The sequence below is a fragment of the Saccopteryx leptura genome, chromosome 2, assembly GCF_036850995.1.
Source record: "Saccopteryx leptura isolate mSacLep1 chromosome 2, mSacLep1_pri_phased_curated, whole genome shotgun sequence".
Lineage (NCBI taxonomy): Eukaryota > Metazoa > Chordata > Mammalia > Chiroptera > Emballonuridae > Saccopteryx > Saccopteryx leptura.
In genome coordinates this window covers 107478324-107496220 of record NC_089504.1, presented here as the reverse complement: position 1 = coordinate 107496220, position 17897 = coordinate 107478324, and the positions used below count along the sequence as shown (strand labels likewise).

The following is a 17897-nucleotide window of genomic DNA, read 5'->3' as shown; positions in this document are numbered from 1 at the left end:
ACTATCCAATAGAACTCTCTGTGAGGATGGAAATATTTGATCATCTGTGTTGTCCAATATGGTAACCACCAGCCACAGGTGGGTAGTGAGCACTTTAGTCACCAGGATGATCACCTTTATTTATTTCATTTTAATTTACTTAAATTTAAACACCTATATGTTTAAATTTATGTAGCTAGTAGCTAGTATATTATATAGGGCTGTTTTTTTTAATTAATAAACCCTCCATGTTTCCATTGGCTTAAGGGTTTTATATAACCTCTCTCATACACATCTTCACATGGCAGCAAATTGTCCATACTTATTTACTTTCAACAGCTGTTATATAAGTAAACGACATTGCAAAGAACACTGATTCCCTGCCCCCAGTTACTTGCTCACTGGTCCAAACCAGTGAGCTCTGTGCTTTGGACCCACTGGCAAACCCCTAAGACATCCAATTTTCTCCAACACTTTATTTTGCAATATTTATTCAGTGAATTCTTCTGATTTCTAAGACCGTCTTCCTATGGAAACTAACAACTCCTGGCATGTTGTTTTTTACTCTACAACACAAGTCCAGGCACTGAGATAAAAAAAAATCCGATTGAAAACCTTCCCCTTTAAACTATAATCCTATACCTGTTTAAAAAAAAAAAAAAAAAAACAGTTCCTTTTCAACTATAAATTGCAGCAAATGCAGATAGAGTAAAAATGAAGCACATGGAAAACAAAATATTTGCTGGGCTTCTGGGGCAGCATGTTGGGGATGACATTTTGTCAGGACAGAGAGAGCCTGAGCCCCGTGTAGAGTACGTGAGGCAGGGAAATGATGGGCATGCCTTTGACTACAGCCCTCCTCCTTTGCTCCTGAAGTCAATGTATTCTTTTCTTTCTATCCCTCCCAGGAGGCTCTTTGCCAAGTCTTTGCATTTCCCTAAAAAAGTAATCAAGCATTTCATATGCTATAATAGGGGTTTAGGTTTCCTTTACCCCAAGGTTATAAAGTTATCTGTGCTTCTGTTTTTATTCATATGAGATATGAGAGGAAAAAATTATGCTGATTTCCAAATGCCCATGAAAATGTTGCATTCTTTCTCCTAGTCTCCCTCCCCATATGTATAAACTATATACACAGCTGGAAAAATTAATTCAAGGCCTTCATAAGAGTATTTTGGGCCCTGGCCAGTTGGCTCAGCATGCAGACATCCTGGGTTCGATTTCTGGTCAGGGCACACAGAAGAAGTGCCCATCTGCTTCTCCACTCCTCCCTCTCTCACTTCTCTTTCTCTCTTTCTTCCTCTCCCACACCCATAACTTGAATGGTTTGAGCAAGTTGGCCCTGGTTACTGAAAATGGCTCCATGGCCTCTGTCTGCCTCAGGCACTAAAATATCTCAGTTGCTGAGCAACAGAGCACCACCCTAGATGGGCAGAGCATCGCCCCCTACTGGGCTTGCCTGGTGGATCTTAGTAGGGGCACATGCAGGAGTCTGTCTCTGCCTCCCCTCCACTCACTAAATAAAAATAAATAAATTAATAGGATATTTTTGTCTTGAGTTTTACTAATCAATACATTCCTAGTGCATCATCAAAACTCATTCCAACCATCCACTCCAACCTCCAAAAACCCTGTTACCTTTGTGCACAATGTCCCCAATGCCCTGCCCCTCTTCCCTGCAATATGACTGCATTCTGATGAATTTATGGGAAAAATTCTCACACCCAAGCTCAGTTCCAAACATCATCCAGAGGACAGGTAATTCCCTTGACAAGGGGAACAACCAAAGCTACCCAAGAGAAGACAAGTTTGTTTTCTTTCTTGACACTGTGTTTCATTTTATATTCTAAATCTCACTTTGAGAAGTGATCATTCACTCAGATCTGAAGCTGTAGCCAGGTGCCTCCTCCCACACATTGGTGCAAGAACGCCGTCCTCACAGTATGAAGTCTACTGAAGGGCCACAGCCCCTCTAAAGCACCATGTGCTCCCGACTTTCAACTTATATTTTCTCCTCTTTTTAACTCTGGCCACCAAATGTTATACGTTTCACTTCACTCAAAACTCTTCCTTTATCTTTGCACTCAGCTTCTAGATCAGAGCCAGTGCATATTTTGACTAAACAAATTCATGCCTTAAGAAGCAGAACTAAAATCTTCTTTTAAAAAGTATTTCTTTCACATGATAATGGCATGGATTGGCTTTCATCAATTTGGTCAGTTCAAAAAAGTAAGTTATTAAAGAAACCCTCAAAATCTAACAGAATTGCTGCAATAAATCACGTGTAGCCTAAGAGGGCTATTTCCATTTGATGTCAATGCCAGATTCATAGTAGCAGTTGCTCAATTAATGTTTATTGAGAGTGTGCATGAGTGAAAAAAATAAAATTATCTTTGCTCTGTGACTATTTTTTAAAGACTTTTATTCTACTGTCACATTTTATATTCACAACAATTTTGTGATTAGCTGAAATTCTATATTCACTTTATGAAAATGTTGCCCCACCACCACCAAGTGGGATTGTGGTGCATGGTTGCTTAGTGAATTGTAACCCATAAAAGAATGGTCTGGGTACCAGTGTCAGAAACTTCCCTGATGAGACTTGAAACAGATGGATTTAAAGATGAACGCCAGCGGACACAGGCAGCAGAGCAGTGGTTTACAGCATGCACTCTGGAAACCAGAAGACTCATTCCTTACATGACCTCGGGCAGGTTTCTGAACTTCTCTGCACCTCATTGTCTTACCTGTAAAATGACAAAATAAATAGGATCTATTGTGAGCAGCAACCGAACAGTGTATGTAAAAGACTTAGAATAGTGCCAAATACAGAATATAAATGGACATTTACTGAGTATTTTGAAGAAGATAATGACAACAACAGTAATGGTGGTAATGATGGTGTAATAATGGCAAAACAGGAATGACATGTTTCCATAGTCAAGTCATTTGCAGCCTCATCCTTGAGTATGGAGATGGATTCTTCCCATTTCCAAATCCTTAGACCTCAAGGAAGCTTTGTAACAGGGAGGCCTCTCTAGAGCTGAATTCATGTTTATTTTGTGTCCTCTTTCAGAAAGTGCAAGTGGTGGTAACTGTTTTGGACTATGACAAGATTGGCAAGAACGATGCCATCGGCAAGGTCTTTGTGGGCTACAACAGCACCGGGGCAGAGCTGCGACACTGGTCAGACATGCTGGCCAACCCCAGGCGACCCATTGCTCAGTGGCACACCCTACAGGTCGAGGAGGAAGTTGACGCCATGCTGGCAGTCAAGAAGTAAAGGAAAGAAGCCTTTCTGCATTTGCCCACTAGTGCTCTTTAGCCAGTTATCTGTAAATACCTCAGTAATATGGGTCCTTTCATTTTTCCAGCCATGCGTTCCTAACACAAGTCAGTGGTACTTCAGATCCTGTTTTAATTTGCACAAATGTAAACGTAGAGAGCCCGAGTCCTTCATTCTACCATTGCCCTCCAAATCTCCTCTTCTTTTAAGCAATATGATGTGTAGATAGAGCATGACGGAAATTATTTATTGTATCACAACAGTTGTACATAGCAGTATGCTAAAGATTTATTTCTAGTTTGTGTATTTGTATGTTGTAAGCGTTTCCTAATCTGTGTATATCTAGATGTTTTTAATAAGATGTTCTATTTTAAATTATGTAAATTGACTGAGATATAGGAGAGCTGATAATATATTATATGGTCAATATAGTATCGTCTGCATTCCAGCAAAAATATTAACTTGCAAGGCACTAGTACAGTGAAACTGACATCTTAAAGGACAACTTAAACCTGAGCTTTCTATTGAATCATTTGAGTACCAAGATACACTTACACCATGTATTTGGTGAGTGAATCCAATTTTGTAGAATTTCTTCACAGGCAAATTAGCATGATCTGAGCAGCATCCAGGCTGACCTCCAGGAAGCATAGCCACAAAACAGAATAGCATCTGTCTGTACATATCTACAGAGCTAAAATCAGGGCTTCATCTTACATTTGAAGGAGCAACTGAACAGGAATCAATGATTTCATATTACTCCATATATAGAGTAACAACTTGATGGTGTTCCGTGTGTGTGTGTCTGTGTCTGAGTGTCCGTGTGTGTGTGTGTGTGTGTGCATGCGTGCGTGCATGCGTGTGTGCATTTGTTTAGGGATGGGGGTGGGTGGGAAGAAGCAAGGGGAGAAGTCAGCATTTCTGAAATATTGCCTGACTATTTAAAAAGAAAAAAGTAGCTCTCCGTTACCACCTTTATACAAATGTGCATCCTGTGAATTCTGTTCCAGATTTCACAACTCTAATAATTCCAAAACATTTGCACACTAGACTTTGTAACAAAATATTTTATTATACAAAACCAGATTAGAAGGAATGCAGAATATTTTTAACACAGCAATCTGTGTTTATTACGCAAAGTACTTTGTGGTAAACAGACAGTATTGTAGTCCCATCAAAAGATGAAAAGTAAACAATTAGCCATAGTTCTGAATGCACTTCAATTAAGCCAAAACAGACAGCTAGTGATCTTTTTATATATGCTCTTTTTACTTAAATAAGTTTTAATTTGTCCTTTAAAAAAAAAAGGTGAAACAAAACCAAGAACAAGTTCTAGAAAACTGAAGCAACCTCTTAACGTATTCTAGATGCTTGATTTAGGAGGAGTTTTTAAATGTTTTCAATGTTATTATGTAGTAAATGGCACTATTATAAAGCTACTAGTCATTCCATAAGAGTCTTCAAGGACTGCTCTGTGTAACACTGTGACTGCCGTGTGTGCTTAGACACGTAGTTTCCTCAGTGGATAGCACTCAATTTATTCCGTAGTGATATTGTAAACAATACTGCCATTCCCTTCTACTGCACTGCCCACATGTGTGTAGCACAAACAGTTCTCATTACAAAGGACCAATTAAGAACTGAAAAGCTATGCATAGGACAAGGAAGATACATAGAATGGGGTGGGACACACAGCATCTTGTCAAACACTGTGCAATCTTCCATATTTTCCCCCACGATGGCAGACGACCACTCTGGAAGAGCAGCCTGTTACCATTCCACAGCCGGGCTTTCCCCCACTTGCGTCTGTGGCCCACGTTCACTCCCAGGCCCAGAGAGCAGGGGTGCTCTGAGGTGGAAGTTGATCTTCACAAATGCCAAGATAAAAGGGAGGGAAACGGAGCACTGGCCTCATGTTCAGACTTTAGGGTGTCATGCCACACTTTTCTAACAACTCAAAGAGAATTCAAAAAGGGCTGGTGGAGGCTTCGAACATGGGGTTACCTGTTTCCTGATAAAACGAGAATTCCTATCATTATTCTTTCCTCGTCAAAGAAAAGGCATGCCCTTTGACGTTTCAGCCCAGTGATAGTAAACTCGAGAACTGGGACAGACCAAAAGGACAAAAGAAGAATAACATCTCCCTCCTCTGAGGATGGTCTATACTTAAAAAAAAAAAAAGAAAAGAAAAAAAGAGTAGAAAATGCGCAAGTCATGACATAAGATTAGACATGAGTTTGAACAAAAGAGTCAAATCAGAATCTTTCCATTGTCAAGGACCAAAGCCTACCAAAAAGAGGGAGTTGATTGACACGTAAAAGGTCCTGAAATACCAGAAGCTGACATTTAATTTTACTGTATTCAGCTTTGAGTTGTTTACACTAAAACAACACTTTAGAACGAGCAGGTTCGAGCTGTCGAAGACACATTATTTCTTGCATTAAAGTACTATTAATGCATCCTCTTGCAACACTGCCAGACATGGGATATTGTCACCATAGAAGTAGTTGGTACTATACCATCTGTCACTAGTCAGTGACCGAACCTGCGTTAAGACCAAGATTCATCCTCAGACAAGCCACGTGTACCTTTCTGACAAAGCTGTGTGAAGTACTAGAACCTGACGCTCTAGAAAGATCCTAGTTGCCTTTGTGTATATTTACTGCCTGCTTGAGTGTTTCTCTGTGTGGGTTTTCCCTGTATCCTGTAGAACTGTTGGGGTGTTCTCTTCTGCCATATGGCTCGTGGCCCGCGAGCCAACTACTTTAGCTGTATTTTACCTTCATTTTTGATGAGGTGGTTTAAATTTTGTTTCACTTCGTGTAGTGAATTCCACAGTAGTTTTCTGATTGTTGTTAAAAATAACTTAACATAGTACACGGATATTCAATAAAAATGTTTTATTTCCTGTTGATGCTGCCAGTGTTCAGCTCTTTTTCTTACGTGACTCTGGCGGGGGGTCACCGGCCTGGTGACCTTGGGGCGTGCTGGAAGCAGAGGCAGTAAGGAAGAGCTTGCCCTGGGTGCCAGGCTGACCACATCCCGTGTGCAGAACGGCTGGAGGGAGAACACTGCCCACGGCACCGCTGGCCGTCACTGCCCAGCGTTCCTGGGCAGAATCATTGTCAACAGGTGTTTCTCTGTTCCTGCTTATGAGCAATTTCACCTAGCGGAATTTTAGGACCCCTGCTTTGCCCAAAATAGGTCCTCCAGGGTTTTCACTCTACAGCCTAAGTCTCCAGAATGGGACTGAAAATGATTTTTAAACCCCATTTTAGGAGGGCAGCACGACATTAAATTTCTTACCTACTGTATTGCTAGAGAAACAAGTAACCATCTTTCCTCCACTAATTTCAATATTTAACAGGTGCCTACTGTGTACCATGTTTTTAACTGGATACTGGAGGGACAATGAGTGATGTAATAATGTGCACCCGGCCCCGGAGCCCACAGTCTCAGCCAGCTGTGTAAATGTGCTATCACGATACACTACAATGTGCCCCTTGGGTCCCTGAGAACTTTCACTAGGCCACTCACAGTGGACATCACGGTGTGCGCTGAGGCGCCCAACCTGCAGCGGCCAGAAGCCGTGCCCACTGAAGGCTCCCAGCTGTGGCCTTCTGACCCTTACTGAGGAAGCTGCCTTACCTCAGAGATCCTGCACTCTCCTGGCAGCCCACATCCCAGGCCCTGGCTGCATTGCTCTAAGATGCTATCTCAGTTTCACAGCCCCAGGGTTAGTTGAGAACACTTTTGCCACTGCAGTTCAAAATCTTCCTCTGCCCCAGCAGTTTTCTTTGCGTTATTCCTAGAGCGCTCCCCGGTTAAATCTCTTCTTCCTAGAATCCGCATCCTGGGAAACCCAGCCCATAACACGGTCTTTGGGGTGAAGGAGAGATATCAAGAAAAGTTTGCCCTGGCCAGTTGGCTCAGTGGTAGAGCGTCGGCCTGGCGTGCGGAAGTACCGGGTTGGATTCCCGGCCAGGGCACACAGGAGAAGCGCCCATCTGCTTCTCCACCCCTCCCCCTCTCCTTCCTCTCTGTCTCTCTCTTCCCCTCCCGCAGCCGAGGCTCCATTGGAGCAAAGATGGCCCAGGCGCTGGGGATGGCTCCTTGGCCTCTGCCCCAGGCGCTAGAGTGGCTCTGGTCACGGCAGAGCGACGCCCCGGAGGGGCAGAGCATCGCCCCTGGTGGGCAGAGCGTCGCCCCCTGGTGGGCGAGCCGGGTGGATCCCAGTCGGGCGCATGCGGGAGTCTGTCTGACTGTCTCTCCCTGTTTCTAGCTTCAGAAAAATACCAAAAAAAGAAAAGTTTTCTAGAGAAGACAACACTAGAGGATGTCCTAAAGAAACTGGTAGGAGGCTTCCCAGTGAGTAGGCAAGACTGACAAAATCTACCTCATTTACCAAGGTTTGGGATTTAACCCGTTGCAAGGTCTTTGACAGCTGGCTACCTCAAACTCTCCTCAGCCAGCTCGTACTGGGCACTGCCGACGAAAGACAGGGCTGAGCTAAAACTGCTTAGACAGCCAGGGAGGGACCGCGCAGTCACCGTTCACTCTGAGGAAGCGACAGGCGGGGTTCTAAATGTAAGCTGAGAAGAAGAGACGTGAGGCCCACTAAGGTTAGGTGCAAAAAATACATAAACAATCAGTGTTCTTAGTATGTTGGTTTAGTCTTCCAACAGTGAGCATTTTATTCTTCTTAACTAGTGTAATTCCCGTGGCTGAGGCCAGGCAGGTCCACATTGGATTCGGGCAGACGGTAGAGAAACTGCGGAGCCAGAAAAGGTTGGGCCATTCCAAACGGCGGACAAGCACACAGGCAGGGGAAACCGCCTCTCAGGCCAACAAACAGCAATAATGGCCCCTCACAGTGGCGAGCAGGCAATCCGCTGTTCCTAGTCCCCCTGAGCGCAGGCTCCCATAGCCTTCCATAAGCCACACACACGTGGGGCTGCCACGTGCGCACGCACTAGTCAGGCAAAGGGCTTGCAGCCCGTAAACCAGCGAGCAAGCCTAACACAGCTGCCCCACAGCTAGCTCTTGGCATTATGTACAAAACTAGAATATTTCTTAATGAATTACTAGGAAAAAAATTATCTCATCCTTCTGTCACTGTTTTCCCAAAATGTGTTTAGGTCTAAACACATATATACTTAGATTTTTTAGGTGTTCTAGTCAGAAAAACAAAACCACCTCAGTTGTTTCAAAGAGGGAATTTTATAGGAAATTGGCCACAAAGAGAGGGCTGAGAAAGCATGGCAGAGACAGTGGGTTAACCCAGAGAGTAGTAGATACCACCTGTGATTGGATGCCAGGGCTACCCTAACAAAATGCCACCCTCTGGGTGGCTTAACAACAAAATGTGTTTTCTCACAGTTCTGGTGGTCCGAAGTTCAAGGTCAAGGTGTTGGCAGAGTGGGTTTCTTCCGAGGCCTCTCCTGTTTGAAGACAGTGTTCCCTCTGTGCCTGTGTCTTAGCCTCCTCTTCACGTTACAGACTTAAGTCATTATGGATGACAGTCCACCCTAAAGACCTAACTTTAACTTAATTACCCTTTAAGGACTCTCTCTCTCTCCAAATGTATTCACATTCTGAGGTATTGGGGGTTAGGACATCAGCAGATGAGTGGGCAGGTGGATGTAGAGCACATCAGCCCATGACACCACTGCTAAGTCTGGGAAAACAAAACGGAGAACAGAGCATTGGCACTGCCCAGAACTTCAGGGGAGGGGCTAGAACCTGTGTGAGCTCCATTTTCCTGGGACCACTAAGGGTTTTCTGTTGCTGGAGGGGGCTCCCCCTGAAGATCTGGGACCACCAGAAAACTCAGATCCGGTAGCAGCTCCCTGTGGCTAGAGGAGAGCTGGCAGAGCTGGAAACAGGGTCAGGGGTGCCTTCTCCTTTCCTCCTAACCCAGCTCAGCGGGATCCTCGCATGGACAGACCCTAATCTGAGTCAGCCGGAACAGGAGCCTAGGAAACAGCCTGCTGGGTCTTAGAGTCCGCCCCAAGCACATAGTAGAGCACAGACAGGTGGGAATGAGGGCAGCCAACATGCAGGCAGTGACCAGTGTGATCCTGGACAGGAGACCTGGCTCTTCGGGTCTGCCTAGGGCCAGCCAGTAGTGCATGGGTTCTTGACTCTGTGCAGAAAAAAATTCACATCCAGGTGATCCTGAAACAGGGAAGAGCCTAGAATAAAAGAAGGAACAGTAGGGTGCCTCGACAGGGCCGCCTCAGCTCTCTAAAAACCTTACGGGAAAGAAATAAGTAGAGAAAAGGAGGCCTTGGAGACAGGCTCAGGGGGATAGCCCTGGACAAGCTGCTGCTGCCCACTGCTCCTGGGTTGCAAGTCCAATGAGGACCCTTAGACTTTAGGAGAGGCATGCCTGGAGGGGGTGGGGGGCAGGGAGAGGCAGGGTGGGGGAAGGGGAAGGCTTGGATGTACTCACACTGGGATCTTTGCTTTGAGGGATTTTAAAGACTGGGAGTTTAGAAGAGGGTTTCAATAGAATATTCACCAGCTTTACCAGGTGTGACCCCAGGGTTCCATCAGCCTGGTAGTCGCCCACCTGGGCCTGGAGCCAAAACACAACTGAGGCCTAAATATCATCTCTAAGGAGGTAACACTCTGCATCTGGCTGTAAACTGCTCATTTACAGTTTATTCAGCTCTCTGCCTCAGTTTCCTCATTCTATTTGACAAGGAATTCTCCTAGCTTCTTCTTCCTATCCTGTCCCAAATGCACGAGGTGTCTTAGTCCTTTCAGGCTGTTCTAGCAAAAATACCGTAGACAGTATAACTCAAACACACATATTTATTTCTCTCTGTTCCGGAGGCTGAGAAGTTCCAGATCAAGGCACCAGCAGATTCCATGTCTGGTGGGGGTTGCGGGCAGTCTTCTTTCTCCGTCCTCACAAGGTAAAAGAGGCAAGAGAGCTCGCTGGGGCCTCTTTATCAGGGCACCGATCCCGGCACGAGGACTTCACCCTCGTCACACCATCACCTCACAAAGGCCCCACCTCCTCATGAGGGTGTTAGGGTTTCAGCATAAAAATTGGGGGGTCCCAAGCTTTTTAGCAGCTGCACAGACTTTCTGAATACTCTGTTTCTTCCTCGAAGAATTTGGGTGCACTGTATCTGAGCCGTCGCACACCTGACGGAACATGCACAGAAATCACATTCTTACTCTATTTCTGCAGAGTTTACTGTTGCGGATTTGAAGATTCCAGCCATGATGCAGGTACCCCCTCACTGCAACACGTCTTTGTTACAGGTGCACTGGGCCATCTGATGTTTAGCAACTGATTTTGGCTGCACACACATCTTTACCGTTCAACAGTCAGAAGGCAACTTTGAAATAAAAAGGTAAAGAATCAGGAAAATAAAAATGAGATATAGCCTGATACTAAATGTACAAAGAAATTTTCCAAAGCCTGCAGTAATGATTATTCAGGAGGAACCATCAAGAAGGAACAGCAATAAAAATAAAAACACCATGCGCACCTGCTGATGATTTGTGTGATCTAACGCCTGAGGCCGGCTGAAAGTTACTTGCACCTTAACATCTGCATTTCAGCCGTGCTGATGATTCCACCATCCCCACCAATGCACAAGCCTAAAGTTCCCACACTGATCCTTCTTCTTCGACAGGAACCCTCCTGCCAGCAAACCTTTTCCCCTGTGCAGAATGCCCCTGCCCCCAGCAGGGTGCATGCAAGATCAAACAGGATTCTGCGCTGACCAAATCGGGACTCACTTCCTTCTCCACTGTCCACTTTACTTCTGACCCTTACCTGCCTCCTCTGACTGGGAGTGCAGCCAAGCGCTGTTCTTTACAGGAAGATTACTGAGTTGCCTGTGGAAGGAACTCAATTCAAGCTGAATTAGGAAAAGGAAAAGAGAAAAGGAAGGGTGGGGAGGTAAGGTGACAGAGAGAGGAACGATCTACTGGCTCATCTAAGCAGGACGTTCAAGGTATGATTACATTCAGGAAGAGACCGCTCAAGGACCTCACACACTGTCACCACTCCCAGTCATTCTCTCTCACTTCCTCTTCCCCAGTGTCTCCACGTGACAGCGCAGGGGGGCCCTAGCCCCTCCAGACTTGTATTCTTCCAGCTTAACATGCTTGCAGAGAGCACTGCTTTCCCAGTTATGTCACCAAAATTCCCAAACCTAATTAATATACATGCTTGGCTCACATGCCCTCCTTAAAATAATCACAATGGCCAGATGATGCAATATTCGCTTTGGCCAAGCCTAGGTCATGTGAATTCATAAAAAGTTATTGTTACAGGAGCTTAAAAGAAAAGGAAAAGGGGAGAAAAAAATCACTCTATATACCCTTTCTGTTTTGCCAGATGGCCTGACAGTCTTGGTCCAGTAAACCATCACTTTTTTGTGTGTGTCTTTTTAACATTTTTAAAAATTGCAGTTGATATGCAATATTATATTAATTTTGGGTATACAGCCCCGAGATTAGACATTTATACAACTTCCAAAGAAAACAAGTCTTTTCTGTTGTTGTTGCATCATAGTCTTTATAATTTTTATTTTTAATGACTTTTCTTCAGGTAGATAAACAAAAACTTACTCAACTATTTCCCTAATATCAGATAGTTATTATGAATTTATTTCTTACACAAATAACATTGCTATGAAGATTTATTATTCTATTGCTCTATTACTATCCATTATTAAATAAATTTTATCTATTTTCTTAAGATAAGTTTCCAGAGCTTTCCAATTTGGTTTCTTGGAAGTTTTCACCAAAAAACACTGCTGTTGGTGGAATGTGAATGTGTTCCTGTTTTCCCACAGCCTCCCCCGCGTGGGCACCATGCCTTCGCTGTCTGACAACTGTAAAGGCCATGGGCCTCGGCAACTACAGGTCCAGAGTGGAACGTGAGTCTGTCCCGCCACTGTCCTCTTCGCTAACCCAGGCCGCCTGATTAGAAATAAATGACGTGAGACAAGCGCCGGCAGCGAGTCTGAGTAAGGGGCGTGGCAGGAGAGACTCACGGAAGGAGTGTGTCCAGACGAGGCAATTTGCTCTCCTTCTCCCTCACCTTCACGTCAAGAGCAGCAGGCTGAGTGAAGGGTTGCTCCGGTCCGTCCCTGCTCTCTAAGACTTGACACCTCTGGTGCCACAGACGCCTCAGGACTGCCTCCCAACACCCCGCTTATGGCTCTGGCTCTCACCTTGGAGTGGAAAGAGCTCCCACTTGAGAGCTGACAGCCTGTGTTCCGGTCCTGCTTCATTCACTTAGCTATAGGGCCCAGGACCAGCCCCTGAACTTTGTGTATTAAGATAATAGATAGTAAGACCTACTATAAAATAATGAGTCAACAACTGGCAGTTTTTGTCTTCTAAATGTAGCCGCGGCTCTGCAAACTTGATCCATCAAGTGAAATATTAGGGGCTTTGTTGACAATGCATTCTCTATCACATCTTCTTTCTACTATCCCACAGCCATCCATACTTTCTTTTTTCTGAGTATGTAAAAACCATTGTGGGGCAGCTGTGTTAGGCTTGCTCGCTGGTTGACCGGCTGCAAGCCCTTTGCCTGGTTAGTGCGTGAGCCCCACATGTGTACGGCCTAAGGAAGGCTATGGGTGCCTGCGCTCAGGAGGGTTGCGGATGCGCGGATTGCCTGCCTGCCACTGTGAGGGGACATTTTGCTGCTTGTTTGCCTGAGAGGCAGTTTCCTCTGCCTTTGTGCTTGTCCACCGTTGAAAGACTTTATTAAACAGAATGGCTCAACCCTTTCTGGCTCTGCAGTTTCTCTACCGTCTGCCCAAATTCAGTGTGAACCTGCCTTGCCTCGACCGCCGGCATTGCTACCGTTATGCTTGCTTCCGCAGCGCATACACTGAAAATGAAAAGGCTCTTGTAGCCCACAGCTCTTACAAATACAGGCAGCAATAGTGTGTGGACTAGATTCAAGTCACCTCACTCTGCTTCCTCAAAACCTCCCATGTTTCCTCCTCCTTACAGATTAACATTTAAATTCAAGCCCTAGCAGGTTAGCTCATTTATTTGGAGCATCGTCCTGATATGCCAAGGCTGTGGGTTTGATCCTGGGTCAGGACACATAGAAGAATCAACCAACAAATGCATAAATAAGTGGGAAAACAAATTGATATTTCTCTCTCTCTCTCTCTCTCTCCCCATCTCTCTTTAAGAGAAATAAAAAATTTAAAAATTTCTTAGCGTCCCATTCACCAGTCTCCCAAGATCCCTAGATATTAACCACCTCCCTCATATTCCTTCAAGCCCCACCCCATATGCTAATCACACAATTCTTGACCCAATCTGTGTACGCTCACCTTTCTATGCCTTCACTGAGGTCATTCCCTCCCCCTGAAATTTCCTGACAAAATACTGCTGGTTGGTGTGTGAAGTGGGAAGGGGAGAATGGGTTTGTAGACACTCAGGCAATTCAGGGACAGAGAGAGGTGACATTTATTTCCAAATGGAGTCCACTGTCACTCTCTCCTCTCTGAAGCACAATCTAAATTTTCAGGCTTAGTTCATTATTGCTGTGTGCTTCTAGACCACACGTGGCCCGTTCTATCCCCAAATGCCTCTGGCTCTCAGCAAAGGACAACGCTCTGTAGAGTAAGACTGCCTGACTCACCAGTTTTCTTTAACGTATTGAAGAATTTTATTTTAATTCATGGGGGAAAAAAAAACCACATTTCAGAATATTAAAGCAATGCTTAATCCAGCAAATGTGAGAAAGTAAGATGATTTATAAATTATAAAGAGGAATTGAAAGATAGGTCCCTGATTGATTTCCTGTCATGTCACAGTTGCTTCATTTTCTCACATTCCCCTAAAATATGTGCCTCTAGGCTGGTTTTTCACAGCCAGGACTCAGACCCAGGTGACTCAAATTAGACAGGCTCGGGACTGTAATTTATGGGCTGGGTGACTCATTAACTTCTGCTTTGCCTCTAGCCTGATCACTGCTTATGTCAGATAGCTAGGAAGGAACCGTGGGGTCTCTGTTGCCTCCCCAACCCTGACACCCACTGTGACTTCAGACCCACCCCGACCTGCATTTCTATCCCAAAATATTTCCTACTTCATCGAGAGTTCTTTAAGAAGATGTGTACCATCTCTACATATTTATTCAGTACTTCCTGTGAACTGAGCACTAATCTTTCAGCTAGGAGTCTGTGAGGCAGAATCGTATCTCCCCCAAATTCATATGTGGAAGCCCTAGCTTCTCAGAATGTCACTCTATCTGGAGATAAAGCCTATAGGTGATCCAGATAAAATGAGGTCCTTTGGGTGGGTTGGCCTTAATCTAATCTGACATATATCCTTTTTTTTTTTTTTTTTTTTTGGATTTTTCTGAAGCTGGAAACGGGGAGAGACAGTCAGACAGACTCCCGCATGCGCCCGACCGGATCCACCCGGCACGCCCACCAGGGGGCGATGCTCTGCCCCTTCGGGGCGTTGCTCTGCCACGACCAGAGCCACTCTAGCACCTGGGGCAGAGGCCAAGGAGCCATCCCCAGCGCCCGGGGCATCTTTGCTCCAATGGAGCCTCGGCTGCGGGAGGGGAAGAGAGAGACAGAGAGGAAGGAGAGGGGGAGGGGTGGAGAAGCAGATGGGTGCGTCTCCTGTGTGCCCTGGCCGGGAATCGAACCCGGGACCTCTGCATGCCAGACAGGTATCCTTTTTGTAGTTTTTTTTTTTTAATCCTCTTTGCCCTTTTTATTGTATTCATTGGGATGACACTGGTTAACAAAATTATACAGGTTTCAGGTGCACAATTCTACCACACATCTGTACATTGCATGTGTGCTCACCACCCCAAGCCAATTCTCTGTCCATCACCATTTATCTCCCCTCTACCCTCCTCCACCTCCCCCATTCCTCCCTCGGGGCAGTCAACACACTGTTGTCCATGCGCATGAGTTTTTCTCTTTTTTCTTTTCTGTTCAATTTCTCCATCCCCCCAGCATCACCACACACACACACACACTCACAGTTGTCAGCCTGCTCTCTATGAGTCTGTCTCTATTTTTCTTATTTATTCATTTATTCATTACAGTCCACATATGAATGAAACCATATGATACTTGTCTTTCTCTGGCTTACTTCATTCAGCATAATGCTCTCCAAGTCCATCCATGCTGTTGCAAAGGGTAAGGTGCACTTCTTTTTTATGGCCAAGTCGTATTCCATTGTGTCAATGTACCAGAGCTTTTCTATCCCCTCACCTACTGATGGGCACTGGGCTCTTTCCAAATCTTAGATATTGTAAATAACACTGCAGTGAAGATGGGGTGAGTATATTCTTTTGAATTAGTGTTTCAGGTTTCTTCAGATAAATTCCCAGAAGTGGGATTGCTGTATCATAAGAGAGTTCCACTTTTAATTTTTTGAGGAAACGCCACACTGCTTTCCACAGTGGCTGCACCAGTCTGCATTCCCTTTTCCCCACACCCTCACCGGCACTGATAGTGTCCTTCTGAGAAGAGGAGATTAGGACCCACAGAGAGACACCAGGGGTGCACACACCCACAGGAAAAATATAAAGAGGCAGCAAGAGGGGCAGATGTGCCAACCAAAGAGCGAGGCCTCGGAGGAAACCAACCCTGTTGGCACCTTGATCTTGGATTTCCAGCACCCTCAAAACTGTGAGGAAATCAATTTCTATTGTTTAAGCTCCCAGTCTGTGGTATTTTACTACAGCCGCCTCGCCAGACTGACACCGGCTCCGCACAGGACTCAAAACGCTCCCGCCCAAGTGAAGCCAGCCTTCCCAAGACTGCGGGTCAGACCGCCAGTCCTCTCTCTGACGTGGACAAGAATATGCTCTCTCTTTTCAAAGTCTGTCCCAACACAGCCCTTCCCCCCACACTCCCCTCCTCTCGTCTTCCTTGACATTCAGCAACGACCCTCCTGCCCCGTGTATCTGCTCCAGTTCACATCTTTTTCTATGTCCAAAATAGCAGCCACTAGCCATAAAAGGCTCATCCACCTTGACACGTACTGTAGCTGTAACATTCACAGCAAGTTTCAAAGACTAAGTATAATAAAAATAATATAGAATAGCTTGCTAATTTTTATATTGATTTCACCAGGAAATGCTCACATTGGGGGTGCAGTGAGTAAGTGCCTTTCCTATAGATGCCATGCACATTGTTGCAAACTTTGTGGCTTAAAACAAAACAAATTCGTTATCTCTCATTTCTGTAGTTCAGGAGCTTGTCTCAGGTCTCAATGGGCTCAAATCAAGGTTTCCAGCCTGACCTGTGGTGGCGCAGTGGATAAAGCGTCGGCCTGGAAATGCTGAGGTTGCCAGTTCGAAACCCTGGGCTTGCCTGGTCAAGGCACATATGGAAGTTGATGCTTCCAGCTCCTCCCCCCCTTCTCTCTCTCTCTCTCTCTCTCTCTCTCTCTCTCTCTCTCCCCCTCTCCTCTCTAAAATGAATAAATAAAAAAAATTTTAAAAAAAAAATCAAGGTTTCCATAGGTCTGGGTTCCTTCCGGAGGCTCTAGATGAGGTTCTGTATCCTGCCTTTTTTAATTCTGTAGGTCAGTAGTCCCCAACCTTTTTTGGGCCATGGACCGGTTTAATGTCAGAAAATATTTTTGCGGACCGGCCTTTAGGGTGGGACGGATAAATGTATCACGTGACCGAGACAAACGTCAAGAGTGAGTCTTAGACAGATGTAACAGAGGGAATCTGGATATTTTTTAAAAATAAAACATCGTTCAGACTTAAACATAAATAAAACGGAAATAATGTAAGTTATTTATTCTTTCTCTGCAGACCGGTACCAAATGGCCCACGGACTGGTACCGGTCTGCGGCCCGGGAGTTGGGGACCACTGCTGTAGGTTACCCGCATTCCTTGGCTAGTGGCTCCCTTGCTCCACCTTCAAGAGCCGGCAGTATCTGCTCTCTTACCCTTCCTTCCGCATATCTCTCTGGCCACAGCCTGGGAAAGAGCCTCCATGTTTCAGGACTCATTTGATTAGGTTGGACCCACCTGAATAATTCAGCATAATCTGATCCCAAGTTCCCTAACTTTAATCACATCTGTGAAGTCCCTTTGCTGTGTAAAAAATATAATCACATTTTAGGGATCTGCCTAATCACATTATCACATTGTGTTAAATAAATATCATTAGAATTAATTCCACATTTTTTATCTTTTTTTTTTTTTTTTTTTTTTTTTTTTACTTAAAGTGCTTACTGAAAGATTTAAATTACATTTATGGCTCTCACTTGTGGCTCACAGTTTTATTTTCCAACACTGTATTAAAAATTGAGAACACAGAGATCAAGGAACTTGTCAAAAGTTATAGATCAAGTCAATTATGATGCCAAGAACTGTGAAGTGCCTCAGGGCTTAGACCTCTTTCCACAATCATCCTAAGTGATCTCATCCTGTCTAATGACTTTCATGCTATTTATGTGCTGATTAACTCCAAACTTTTTGTCTCCAGACCAGATCTCACCTTTGAATGCATATATCCAACTGCCTACTCAGTACCAGTATTTCCATTTGGATGTCTAATAGGCATCTCAAATGTAATGTCTCAGACTAAATAAACCCTTGCTCTTCTCCAGCTCCAATCCCATTCTCCTTCCCAGCCTA

The 17897-nt window shown here is 44.8% G+C and overlaps 1 protein-coding gene across 2 annotated transcripts in view; it reads left to right on the top strand.

The window, feature by feature from the left end:
• Positions 1-6177, top strand: part of SYT1 (synaptotagmin 1) — a 572761-nt gene extending 566584 nt beyond the window's left edge. For both annotated transcript variants that reach the window (XM_066368502.1, XM_066368501.1), the window contains exon 11: positions 3056-6177. In XM_066368502.1, coding sequence (XP_066224599.1) covers positions 3056-3262 — 207 coding nt within the window. In that variant the 3' untranslated portion in view covers positions 3263-6177. The remainder of the gene's footprint in view (positions 1-3055) is intronic.
• Positions 6178-17897: the final 11720 nt, after the last annotated feature.